This window comes from Epinephelus fuscoguttatus, linkage group LG18, assembly GCF_011397635.1.
Source record: "Epinephelus fuscoguttatus linkage group LG18, E.fuscoguttatus.final_Chr_v1".
Lineage (NCBI taxonomy): Eukaryota > Metazoa > Chordata > Actinopteri > Perciformes > Serranidae > Epinephelus > Epinephelus fuscoguttatus.
The window spans coordinates 22,979,303-22,992,452 of NC_064769.1; the positions used below are offsets into that span (position 1 = coordinate 22,979,303).

The 13,150-nt window shown below is 41.4% G+C and overlaps 1 protein-coding gene across 1 annotated transcript in view; it reads right to left on the reverse strand.

The window, feature by feature from the left end:
* Nucleotides 1-13,150, reverse strand: part of si:dkey-112m2.1 (transmembrane protein 132C) — a 239,812-nt gene that overhangs the window by 157,268 nt on the left and 69,394 nt on the right. Inside the window, exon 3 of the mRNA XM_049603788.1 lies at nt 10,343-11,267. Within this exon, the coding sequence (XP_049459745.1) occupies nt 10,343-11,267 (925 nt within the window). The remainder of the gene's footprint in view (nt 1-10,342; nt 11,268-13,150) is intronic.

Genomic DNA, 13,150 nt, shown 5'->3' on the forward strand with positions numbered 1-13,150 from the left:
CTGCAAATTGAAATAAAGTTTTCTTTGACTGAAGTGGGTGTTTTTTTAGCGAGACATTGGCTGCATTTGCTGCACATTTTTAGAAGTGACTGTGGCACCAAAATTTGGTATTTTAAGCCAAAACATGATCTTTTTCTAACCACAACTTAGTGTTTTTTGTGCCTGTGTATAACCACATGTTAACCACAGTGTTATTAAAGCATAAAGAAAAAAAAATGTCAACATATCTGCTGCATAATAATGTACAAATGATACATATCAGTGTTTTGCAGAGATGTACAATGCCAGCATTTATTCTGGTGATTGGGTTGAGAGATTGAACCAAATATTGTGTGGAGTTCAGCTTTGATTCACTGTGTATTAAATCAATCAAAATCATCTGTTATGTTTTGTATCATACGGTGGTCTATGTATCTTGATACAAGCTGAAACATTTGAGAGGGATAGATGCACTTCCCTACAGTACCTACCGCACAATTTACTTCCTTACTCAGTAATCCTATCACTAGACCAGATATGGAGTACCACTTTCTTGGGAGGACCCCACTCCAGTTCCCTCCATTCCCTCCGCTGCCCTTATAAAAAGCCTGCAAGACTTTCACAAGTTCAAAGCAACCAGAGAGAAAAACCGAAGCCAACTCTGACCCCGTCGATACTCAAAGTCTTGGAGGCATGTGTCACTCTGAATGGTACGGCACTGTTCGTACGACCTGCTGCCAAGTTGCAGGCTCATGAAATTCCCTTGAGGACATGTACCCTTTTCCAAAGGCAGATGGACAGAGAGAGAAAAAAGAATAAATGAAGACAGGCAGGAGGAGAGTGGCAGAGCAATACATTCTGAGCTTCCAATGCCCAATAAATTCATCAGTTTAGACACAAATTCAAGAGGAGAACAGTGATGGAAAATCATTATGCTAGAAAATACAAGGATTCAAATTACTTGCTGCGGGCAACTGGTGATTGCTTTGTGGTGGCGGGGCCCAATGGAGAGTAGTATCTAAATAGTGAAAGGTCTCCCCGGGCCACAAATGACTAATTACTTATTAATGAGTGGATGAGGAAAGTCTGTGCTTTAAAAGTAAACACTGGTGGGTAGGCCAACTGAGCAAACTGAAAGTGGGAGATGAGTAAAGAGGGGAATGGTAGACTGAGACAGAATTTACTTTTAATTTAAGGCAAGAGTCTTCCGGATATTTGAATATAAAAACAAGGGGATGTTTTGCCAATGTTTCAGCAAAAAGGGGAGGAACATGTCAAGCTCAAGGAAAGCAAGAGTATGACAGAAAAGGAGAGAGCGTGTACAGAGAGAGAGGAAAGGTTAAACAACACACGGAAGGGAGAGAAACCAAGACAGAGTGGCAGATAAAGTACAAGGAAAAGTACAGATAAGTATAGAAATGGAAATGGAAAAGAGACATACCTATCTTGGGTGACCTTTACCAAGAACTGATTCACAGAGGAGTGAAGTCGAGATAAGGCTAATACACTGAGGAGAACATCTTTACTCCAACCTTTTCTCCTGCTGATATTTCAGCAAACAATGGCCAATAACAAACAGCCAAAGCACACGACCTGTAAACGTGAACTGTGTTAAGGATCAGAATCGGCTGACCCGAAGCACTGCGTCATGTCTGAATAGCTCAGAACCGGTCTCGGCTAAATCAACATCTTTATTTAAAGCACCAGCACTGAACCTGCCTACTTCACATGCTAAATCTCTGACTGTTTGGGCTGGCACAGCGTGAAGAATCCCGTACTTATACCTTCACACTCTCAGATATTAGAAATTCATTTGCATTCATCAGCAACACTGCCCCTGGGGGGATCTGTGGGAATATGTTGGATTGTTTAGTCAAAATTACAATACAGCTGGGGCAATTTATCTTTTGAAAAGCCCGTTAATTTGTTCAGGAGGAAATGGTGTTTTCATTTGCATTTTGAATAAGGAGTAGCTGGAGAACCCCTTTTCCAACCTGTTACACCGCTCTCTCCATGGCTAATGAGGCGGGCAGCAGGGAATTACTGATTCCACTGGGAGACCTTTGCATGACAAACACACCATGACTTTACAGTCCACACAGGGCATGCCTGCCACGCATGTATATGTGCGAGGGTCTGGATATCTGTGTGTGCACATTGTGAGTGTGTATGTGCAAATTCATGACTCTACAAGTGCACGAGTGCTTGTGTGTTTTTCCTGCGGCTAGGGTTAAAAGCCTGCAATTACTTTCAAAATAATTAGATTAGTTAGGATTAGATAAAATACAGGCAATTACACAATAAGGCAAGAGAGAAAATGGCCACTGGAAAAAGCCATTTGCAGGTTCCCACGGTCGTAGAAAACCGGGAAAAGTCATGGAATTCCACAGTTTTGTTTTCCAGGCCTGGAAAGCTCATAGATTTAGTAAAATCCTTGAATGTTTTTTAGAAGTCATTAGATTCTGTTGTGTGTAATGAAATTATTTTGTTACAGTAACCTTCATTTGATAACCTTCCATTTAACATAACTGCTCTTCAGCCAATTTAGAGTCACCAATTAACCTGCATGTCTTTGGACTGTGGGAGGAAGCTGGAGTACCCAGAGAAAACCCACACTGACATGTGAGAACATGCAAGCATCCACACAACCCTCTTGCTCTGAGGCGACATTGCTAACCCTTACACAAACATGCCGTGTAGGTCAATTATTGACTCTAAATTGGCCATAGGTGTGAATGTGAGTGTGAATGGTTGTCTGTCTCTATGTGTCAGCCCTGTGATAGTCTGGTGACCTGTCCAGGGTGTACCCTCCCTCTTGCCCAATGACAGCTGGGATGTAACGTAGCTCTAATATCTATGCATGACGTTTTATTGACCATCATGTAAGTTTCTTAATGTTTTTCACAATGTTCTGTCTCGCCCTCATTGGCCAGCTAACTGGAATTTTGCTTGGATAGATTTCCCTATCCCTACCTACATCCCACTAATATTTTGCATTGTACTTTCTGCTAATTTGAGATTAAGCAGTTGACGCGGGCAGCCCTGGGTGTTCAATTGTCACTCAGTGTGCACTTGGTTTCTTCATAACTGCTCTGAAAGTAGAGCATGGTAGTATGAAGGTGAGGAGCATATTTTTTTGTACAAATTTACCAAAGGGCCAACCGGAAATGGGCTCTGTGACAGCAGACTGTCTATATTTGAGTAATTAACATTTGGAGTAAAGTATACTTTACAGTTCTGTTTGTGTTATAGCTTGTGAATGGTCAGAAATTTTATTATGGGTCCTCGAAAAGTCATGGAAAAGTTTTGAATTTTTGTCCATAATAGTGTGTGAGAATGCTGCCTTTAGTGAAGTGTACTGATGTTGCTGTGCAACCAAGGTAGAACCAAGAAGGCATTGGCATGTAAGATAACTTGAAGATCCATTTTAAGTGTCACTGCACTACAAGGATTTTTCTTTCTTTTTTTCCTCTCTGAAATTACAACCTGCACTTAGGGTAGAGTAGAGAGTAGGAAGTAATGAAATGCCACACGTACTTTTATAATCTCATTCGCTACAAATATCCTGAGAAGGTCAAGGATGAGTCAGAGATTATTTTGATACCTGACAGTCAATGGAAGCTAATGAAAAGTACAGCAACTTAGAGTGACACCCTAAAACATAAAGACATATGATTGTAAAGAGCCAATAAAAAAAAAGAAATTAGACAAACATTTCACGGATCAACCGTCTTCAAAGTAAGAAGCCCAGATTTACAGTTCAGGTGACACAAACTGAGGAAGCTTATTCACGGCCTTTGTGTTTTAGTGTTTGCATGATTCTTTGTCAAGGCAGTACAGTGTAGAATCAAGTTAACATTAATAGTCAGTATATAGACAAGCATGTTATTTACCATATTGAAGGTTTAATTAAAGTGTTTACATGTTTTCCGGCTAAAGTCCTACAGTCGCAGCTAAGAGGACACTTATTTTCAGTGCTACAATATTAGAACACAAATAAATGAGGTAAACATATTGCACCTTAAAACCCACTTTTACTCACTGGCTTTTAACCCAGCATGAGACCTCGTTCTGTTTTTATTTGTTTTTATTTGTTTGTTGCTGTTTTTATTGGTTTTTTTTGTTTTGTTTTAACTGCTTTTTATTATCTCACTGTTTTGTTGTTTTATGACCTCCTATGTACAACACTTTGTTTCAGCTGTGGTTGTTTTAAAGCGCTTTATAAATAAAGTTGAGTTGAGTTGAGTTCTGGTATCAGTGATTATTAGCTGAAATGTGAAAGTTGTTGTACTGCTAGCAAAAAATGGATATTCACCACCATCAGCCTTTGGCAGATGGTAGACAGGAAACAGCTTTTGGACGGCACGGGAAAAACAAATGGCAGGACAGTAAAACAAAACATGTATGACTATGTGTTGCAATGGTGATTTGGGATTGTTTACAAAGAATTGTATAAAGTATATTAAATATGTACTTTTTTTCCCTATTATTTTATGCTGTTACTCAGGAATTGTCCGGATCACCCATGTTCCCTCTCGTGTGATGGAGCTACGCAAAATCTGGTTGGAAATTCCGTTGTGGAGGACGCCAAAAAGGTAAAACATTTTAACTTTGGACAGCAGTGCTCTCTACTGTTACCATTGCCAGTATCCTCTGTCGGCCTCAAGTAACTTTGCCATCCTGCTCTTGCCCTCTACCATCTGCCCAATTCCACGTGTACGCAGCATTAGTCTGGCTATTACCAGCCAGGACAACGCCATGACAACTGATCTTGTTTTCACCTCATGAATCTGTGTGTGAGTCATCATGGTTAAATGTGGTCCTGCAGACACTAGTTGTCACAGGAGCTACCACAGAAGCAGTTTTTTGGCAGGTGTTTCCATGTCTGTCTGCGCTTGGACAGATTTCATCGTCGTGATCTCATCACAACCGTGTAAGATGCAGTCACCAAACTTTCCATCAAAATGAAGGTCGAGTTTGAAGATGGATGTTGTCCGAGCAAGGGTGCCGGAAGTAGGGGGGTAGGAAGTAGGGAAGGAGCCAAGTCCAGGCCCACATTAATTTTAAGTCTTGGAACGCTGTATCGCGGCTGGAGTGATCCCATCACAAGACAGTCTGTAGTTTGTGTATGAAATTACTGCTTTGCATCCAGACAGCTTGTGACCTTTCTGCGCAGGATTTAAACACTGAGATTTCACACTGAGGTCTATATTAACAACTCTGACCCAAAAGATGGATGGGTAATCCAACTGACTGTGATGATACATGCGCATGTAAGCCTGCTGATTGTACATGGTGCTCTCAAACAGGCAAACAAAGCAGACTGATAAGTTAACAAATAAATTAATGCATCTTGACGTGAATCAGGGAGATTATTAGCCCTTCAGAATCTGATTTACATAAGCGTCTTTTGTGTCGTCACACAACACAAGCTGTGATAATTTTGCTTTGCCACTGGGGAAAAGCTAAGCAGTCAAATTAAGAGTAAAATCATGACGGTATACAAAATTTTGAGGCATGCCTTGTCTTACTTATGGTTTTGCAGAGAGTATGGAAGAGAGTGTTTAATGAGCTTGAAAAATTCAAGGTGCTCTGCGCAGGCAAATGCAAGTAATCCTGCACCAATTAATCTTATTGTAAACACTAAATTAAGAGGATTATACACCACAGTATTTTCCCAGAGTCCTAAAGAGTTTTACAGTCCTATCAAAAAGTACAGAAAATAGTAAAGGGAGTGAAAATTTAGAGAAAAGAAAGTCTGCTGATTCCATCTGACAGCAGCGCATGTAGGAATAAAGGCTGTCCAGAGAGATTCTCAGTATTCTTTTGTCACAAGTTAGACTGCGGTGGATGAGGGGAGGGGGGGGTGAAGGGGGAGGAAAGATAATGGGGGAGGAGAGCAGAGTAACTCTAGAGAACATAAATAGTTAATGATGCATCAGCCGCTGGGAGAAACTCACCATAGCTACTTGTAAAGTAAACTGTCCATAAACACACCCACATCAGTGTGTAGACAAACATTGGCTGACAGTATGCAAACACATGCAGTGTTCAACATACAAGGCAAACGCCTTCTTGAACACAGATCAGAACACACACACATACGCCTCAGCCCCCACCTCCACTGATCAGAGCTTGAATTCACACCATCATGATGGGGAGATCAAGTTCTGACAGGGTATTTTCAAGTAAAGTTTTTTCTTATCGTCAGGAAATCTAACAACAGAGAGAGAAAGGCATATTGAATAGCGGCACAGGTCTAACCCTGTAACATAAAAGCAACGCACAACAAAGCTGACGCAAGATTAGTCATCAGCGTTCTGATGTTCAATTACAGAGTTTGTAAGCTGGCAGTCAAGTACTGTAAAGTAGCCTGTGATTTTCAAACACTTTGAGGTTTAATCTTTTGGTTGCTAATGAGGTATTTTGGTGGAATTTTAAGTCCATGCCATCCCAACGGAAAACATAAAAAAGATGAACTTCTGAACGATCGGGGCGCAACGCTGGTGCAAAAAGGCACTAAAAGAAAACGCCTTTAAAGTTCCCATTTACACACACGCTGACAAATATGATAAACACACACTGCGAGCGCTAATACTTCATGGGAGTTCATCATCACTGGAGTGAGAGGAAAAGCAATGAGGCTTTTTGGCAGATTTCCTGCTCACCCAGGGTTGACAAATTGCCAGGGCTCTCTGTCACAGCTCCACTTTGAGGCTGCTAACTGTTTCATCTGCCATGATTTAGATCTCAGGCATAAAAGTAGCCCAGTGGAATGCATATTCCTTACACCTTAATTTGCATCACACAACATGGAGCAATTACAGTCACTTTGAATGGTAATTTGTATGAGACAAAGCTCAATGAATCAATAACTACTTTGTTGTTGTTCTTGTTGTGTTGATACAAATTTTCCTCAGACAGGCAATTTTGAAGGTGAGTACATGAAAACAATTTTCATAAGTAGCACAAGGGCGTAGTTAAGGTGTTATCCCCGTCAAAACAATCCCCTTCAGACTGTCAAAGATGCAGTTTGGTGGGTGTTAAGCACGACAATATATCTCTAATTTCTCCCCAAAATGACTTGGCAGGCTTAAGATAAACAAACAAAGCTGCTCTGTGAAACACTTTATCCAATGCAATTGAAAAAACATATAATTTTTCATCTTCAGCAGCCAGTAAATCTTCTCTAAGGAAAAGCTTAGCTACATGTGGTTTTAGGGTCTGTATTCAGAATATTATCATGAGCAAGACAGTGGTAAAAGTAAAGAAATGGATATTCTGTGAAAGTGATACCTAACCATAAACATGAGCCTTTAACTGTAAGCTAAAGAAAAAAGTACCATGAAGTAACTCTCTTCTAACTTTGCTCTTAGTGTTTAACTTTTTGCTTAAAGGTCTAGAACTATGCTGACCAACAAGAACTGTGATGGCTTCTCATTCGGAATGAAATAAATCTGAATGAAATCATTCGAAATTAAAGGGTAGTTTACATGGGAAATATTCATTCCGAATGAGGGTTTACACGGGAGATCAGTTTAATCGCCTTTCTTCGGGTCCATGCAAGGTTTGGGGCAGGAAAGGTTTCTGTTTGGATAGGGGGCGGGGTGGATGTTACATGTTTACGTTTACCGGAAGAAAACAACCTTGTTCTGCTAATGCTTCGTCTGTTGAGGAGAGGAAGGGAGATAGAAGACCGTGCTTTGGCGAATGGAAACCGGTTAGTGCAACAAGTCACGTGCGCTATATATACATCATCACGCCAGAAGGGCAAGGAAACGAGCATGCGGACAAAGACTGGAATGAACTTAAAGAGGAATGACTGGGGGCGTCGGTGGCTTAGTGGTAGAGCAGGCACCCCATGTACAAGGCTGTTGCTGCAGCAGCCCGGGTTCGACTCCAGCCTGTGGCCCTTTGCTGCATGTCCTTCCCTCTCTCTCTCCCCCCCTTCACGATTAAGCTGTCCTATCAATTAAAGGCTAAAACACCCAAAAAATATCTTTAAAAAAAAAAAAAAACAAGAGGAATGAGTGTATACAAGTGCGAGAAATTCTTTCATTCAGAATTAGAAACGGAATATTACAGCCTCTTACATCAAAATAAATTTTCGAATTTTTCATTCCAGATTAGGTGTTTACAAGATCACTTTTGATAGGAATGAACTTTAATTCTGAATGAAAAGGCAATTAAACTGTCCATGTAAATGCACTCAGTGTTTGTTTTTTTCTGGGCTACTGTAGAACAACACTGTAGACTCTGTGGAAGAGGACCCGCTCCAGGGCATGACAAATAAATGACAAGAAAATGCAAAATACTATTCATACTGGCAGCGATACAAATTTGTGAAAGTTGCAACAGTTGTTGAATAAAAGGCTTGACACGAATAGATGGCTAGCAGCAAAGAGACTTTGTGACAATTACCAGGATCCTATTGACCCAGAGCAGTGTCTGGCAGTCTGTCTAATGTAAGTTGTCATCTAGCCTAAGCCAGTGGTTCTCGACCTTCTCGTCCTCATGTTGAGGACCCCTAAATTGATACACATTGGGTCATGGATCCCCATTTGATAAGAATTTGCTCCTGGGACATCCCTGTGGAAAGATTTTGCTTGTTAGATATAAGAGTAGAATTCTGTAGTTGTCATCGAAAGCTGCAGCAAGTAGTCGATTAATCGATTAGTTGATCTATAGAAAATTAGTTGGCAACTATGTTGATTATTTAGTAATTGTTCTAAGCAAAAAGCAAAACATTTGCTGGTTTCATGCTTCTCAAATGTGAGAATTTGATGCTTTTCTTTGTCATAAATGATGCTAAACTGAATTGATTTGGATTTTTAAACTGATGTTGGGATAAAACACATCCTTTGAAGACATCACCTTGGGCTCTGGGAAAAGATTCGAGGCATGTTCAACTATTTTCTGATACTGTGTCAACAAAATAATGAATTTGTTAATTGAGAAAAGGGAGCCGATTAAATCATTTTAAATAAAGGTTATTTGGCCTGTAGCCAACAACTGAGGTGCTAACTTTGGGGCACCTATGACTCTTGCTCTCACTAAGCTCACTTAAATCAGGAATTAAACAGTGAAAGGAAACTATTCCCCATTTTTCTGGGGGCCCCCTTGAACTCTCTTAACGACCCCTGGAGGTCCCAGGACCCCTGCCCTAAGCTACAGTATTTTATTGACTTTCCTTTAAAGCGCAGTGCCCTGAGTAAATTAGAGTTCCCTCTGGTAAACATGTATGCAGTGTATATGTCCAGGGTTTTTATTGTGAAAGGCAAGAACGTGTTGTCTTTGTCAAGGTTGAAGGGAGTAGTAAAGTTTCCTATCTTGGTTTGAACTATGGAGCCTCTGTGTTGTTTTATAATCCTCACAGGCGTAATGTGATTGGTTAATGCCTTTATTTGTGGTGTGAAAGCTCAGAAAAATCAACCTTGTTCCAGAAAAAAATATGTTGCTTTTTCACTGCGTAATGTTCGTGTTCTGTGTGAAAGTACTCGTGACATAAAGTGTTTGAATAAATATATTAATGTGTGAAATAACTGCAAAAAAAAAGAAAAAAGAAAAAAAAACACCCACGGTGTGTGAAGGCCTTACTCCGCATAGGCAAAGCAGAAGAAGGATGTGAGAGTGTTGACTGTATGTGTTGTTTCACAAAATAAGGCCAGGTAATTGATTACATAAGGTCACTGTCCTGTTAACCTTTCTTTTCATTTGCGGTATGTTTTTCTGATGAGTAGACAAATGACCTAAATAAAGAGGCTTCATGACCTAAGTGACGCTGGGCAGTTGACTAGCAGTGTCATGACAACATCGTCTGTGGATGTGAGCCTAGTGTGGCAAATCAAAGCCTGTCATGGACACATTATCTAATCTCTAATGCCAGAGATTAATCCCTGATTTTGCCAACTGCAGATTATTTTGATTAAACAAGCTGTTATAAGTAATGGTTCCAAACCAAAACAGTAAAGTATAATAAATACACCCTTGCACGTTAACTGCGTTGCCTACAAACTGTGATCTATGTATTTTGAAAACCAAGAGGCTGTTCTAGATTAGTTATACCCTGCATGATTCATTTCACTGTTTGACTCAGACAAACAATGACTAAGAATTTCCTCCTGTTGTATGCCTCAGCACAATTTTACACAAAAGTGACAGATGGGAAAACTGTAAATGTTGTCGTGCATTGTCGGATTTGTGGTTTCGGAGTGTTTTATCTATCACTGCTGCTTCCTCTGAGCTTACAAGTGCCTTCTTTTTAACTGCTTGTACGCCTGGTGATGTCTGTTTAAATTAGTTTGGAAAATGAGAGAACATTAGCTGAGCAGCAGAGGAAACTCCCAGGAGGAGGCTGACTCACCTGAGGGTGAAAATTGGCACTGAGGAAAGTGTGGAAAGAGCCAGAAAAGTAGAGACTGTTTCTCTCTGCCTAATGGGTTTGGAGGGTGCCATCACCACAAAGTTATTGTCCAGCTTCAGCTCCGACAGCGGCTGAAACAGCCTGACGCTCCCAATCCGCTGCATAGGTGTATGCCCTGCGAAATAGCCCATTGGCCTTTGCTGGTCTGGGCGAACAGAACTGCTCTTCCTTGAATCCTCTGAGCTGCAGTCTCCACTGTCCGTGGTTTGAACCATGTAGTAGAGCTCCACAGGAGTGCCCTGGGCTTGCTCAGAGACTCTCTGCCTACCCGGCCTGACAGTGGGCAAGCTGAACCAGCTGGCGAGCGGCTCCAGCTCAGCAACACATATGCCCAGTTCACCTTTTAACCTGCAAGTCCCACGCACTTCTTGAGTCTCGTGGAAGGCAAACATCCTGACGCAGGGCAGCTTGTGGATGGCGCTGTAATCATCCCAGTCTCTTCCTGCAATGTAGAACAACACTTGAACCTTTGGCCAACTGGGGTGAATCCTCTCACTGATAATATAGGTATGGACCTTCCAGTTGAAAGTAAAGAGCGGGGATGATGATGCCGATGTTGGCACTGATGATGTAGTGAAGGAGGGTGTGTTGAATGGCCCTGGCAGGGTCTGCAGTAGCTCCAGGGGGACAGGCTGCTGGACAGACAGTGGCCCGTAGCTAGCATTGACAAAGGGCATCTGCCGGGCCTGGTGGATGAAGAAGGACTCTGTGCGAGCCTGCAGGCTGGAGTTCCTCATTAAATCCTGGTTTGCCTCCTGCAGGAAGAACGCTGACTCGGCATTGAGGATCCGGTAGCTGACAGGCAGATAGATTGGCGTGGGGCCGTACCTCTGCAGGCCCTCCAGGATCACCTTGCTATCCACCACTGAAACAGAGAAAGAAAATGACAAAGAAGGAGATGTTATCTATCCATTAACCTTTGTTTCTGCAACAGAGGTAAAAACACCCGCAGTAATCCACTTCTAGTCATGCGTCACAGTACTTAAAGCTGTATGATGAAGATTCATTGTCTAAACCCTGTCAACAAAAACCTGAGCCAAGCGTGAAATCAAAGAGCAGAATGAGAAAAAATGGAGGAAATAACTCACGACCTGGACGGCGGCACTTCACGTTTAACATAACATTTGCATGCATTGCCTGCAACCCGAGGCAATCATATCTACAGTCAGTTTTCAGCGGTGAATGTTAAATGGGTTGTTGGAGACATTTCCATATGATATCACCTTCATGAGCCGCTGCTCTTGTTTAAAAGAATTTGCTATACTCAATTCAAAACACTTGCGTCTTTCTGAGTCACTTGCTTATCAGTCTTGTCCACGTTCCCTCCAGCTCTCAGTCCTTTTCATTATGATGATCTGTTTTTCTCTCTCCCTCAATTTCTCCTTTCATATTTTTTTTTGTCTTATGTCTCGATCTCCTGTTCCATTCTACGTCTCTTCCTCTGCCATTCAAATCTCATCTTTTGCTTCAGTACTGTCAAGTATGAAAAAGCTGGCATCAAATGCTTGGTCGGGTTATTAAGCTATGTCCCAATTCCATAATCCATACAGTAATTCAGTTCAGATTTTGAGTATATGTGACAGAATCACAAACATTTTGAGCGTGCTGTTGATATGCACTTTGTCCTCCAATGCACAATGAAAAACTCAGAGCTGCTCACAGATGTTAAACATTAAAACAATTTTTGGATGGTGGTGAGAAAGCTCGAGGAAGATCTTGGAAAACAATCTTGCTTTCTCTTTGTAGAGTTTAATTGGCAGTGGCATTTCAACGCAGCGGTTTGATTGATGTCTGCTGTGTGTAGATAATGCATAATTTCCTGATAGTACAAAATGTTATTGCTGCAAAAACAGTATACTGAGACAATTAGTGCATAGCACATGCTGTAGAACTGGGAAATGGTGTTTTTATGTACTTATCCTTTGATCCAGTATTTGCTGATGTAATTCATGTATTCAAGTTTTCGTACTTTTTGTATTACAACAACATTAAACTCTGATGCATTGAGAAATTTGGCATATTTAGCAGTTTAGCAGTTCTTGTAATGTATCAGGGGATGTAATTTTGTAGTGAAGACCACCTAAACCAAGTCCAGACTGTATCAAGACTGAGACAAGACCAAAACTTCGAGGGGTTGAGACTAAGGCTGCCCCCTAATAGTTGACCAAACATTAGTCGACCAGAAAGGTCATTAGTCGGCAGGATTTCGTTGGCCACCAGTCACAGAATAAAACCATGAAACTCTAGTAGGAGCTGCGCCTTGTCAAAATAAATAAAACCTATATGACTGGACCATGTGGGAATTTTATTTGAAAGGACAGACACAGGAAGAGGCCACGCTCAGCAGTCAGACAGGAGTCATGTTACAAACCAAACACAGCCAACAGATATCTGTCCCGTCTTCTGTAAATATTCAGTGTGTGATAAACACGCTCTCAGCAACCTCAGACGCAACCCACTGCCGGACTCTTGAAAGCTGGCACAAAAAAAGCATAAGAGTAGCGCCCAGTGCCCGACCTTGCGTTTTCCAGCTGGTTAAAGATGCGACATGTACAGGCCCCTAATTTCCAGCGCTGGTACCTGTGGTTATTCCCCAGGCTAGTTAATAACATGTCGGACAGGAAATTCAAAGTGTGGGATCATTGTGAGAAGGCGAAGGACGAACCCAAGGTGATATGCGAACTCATCTTCATTGGTCGACTACAAACATGACGCATCATCTGAAACATGGAAGTAGCTACATGCCCA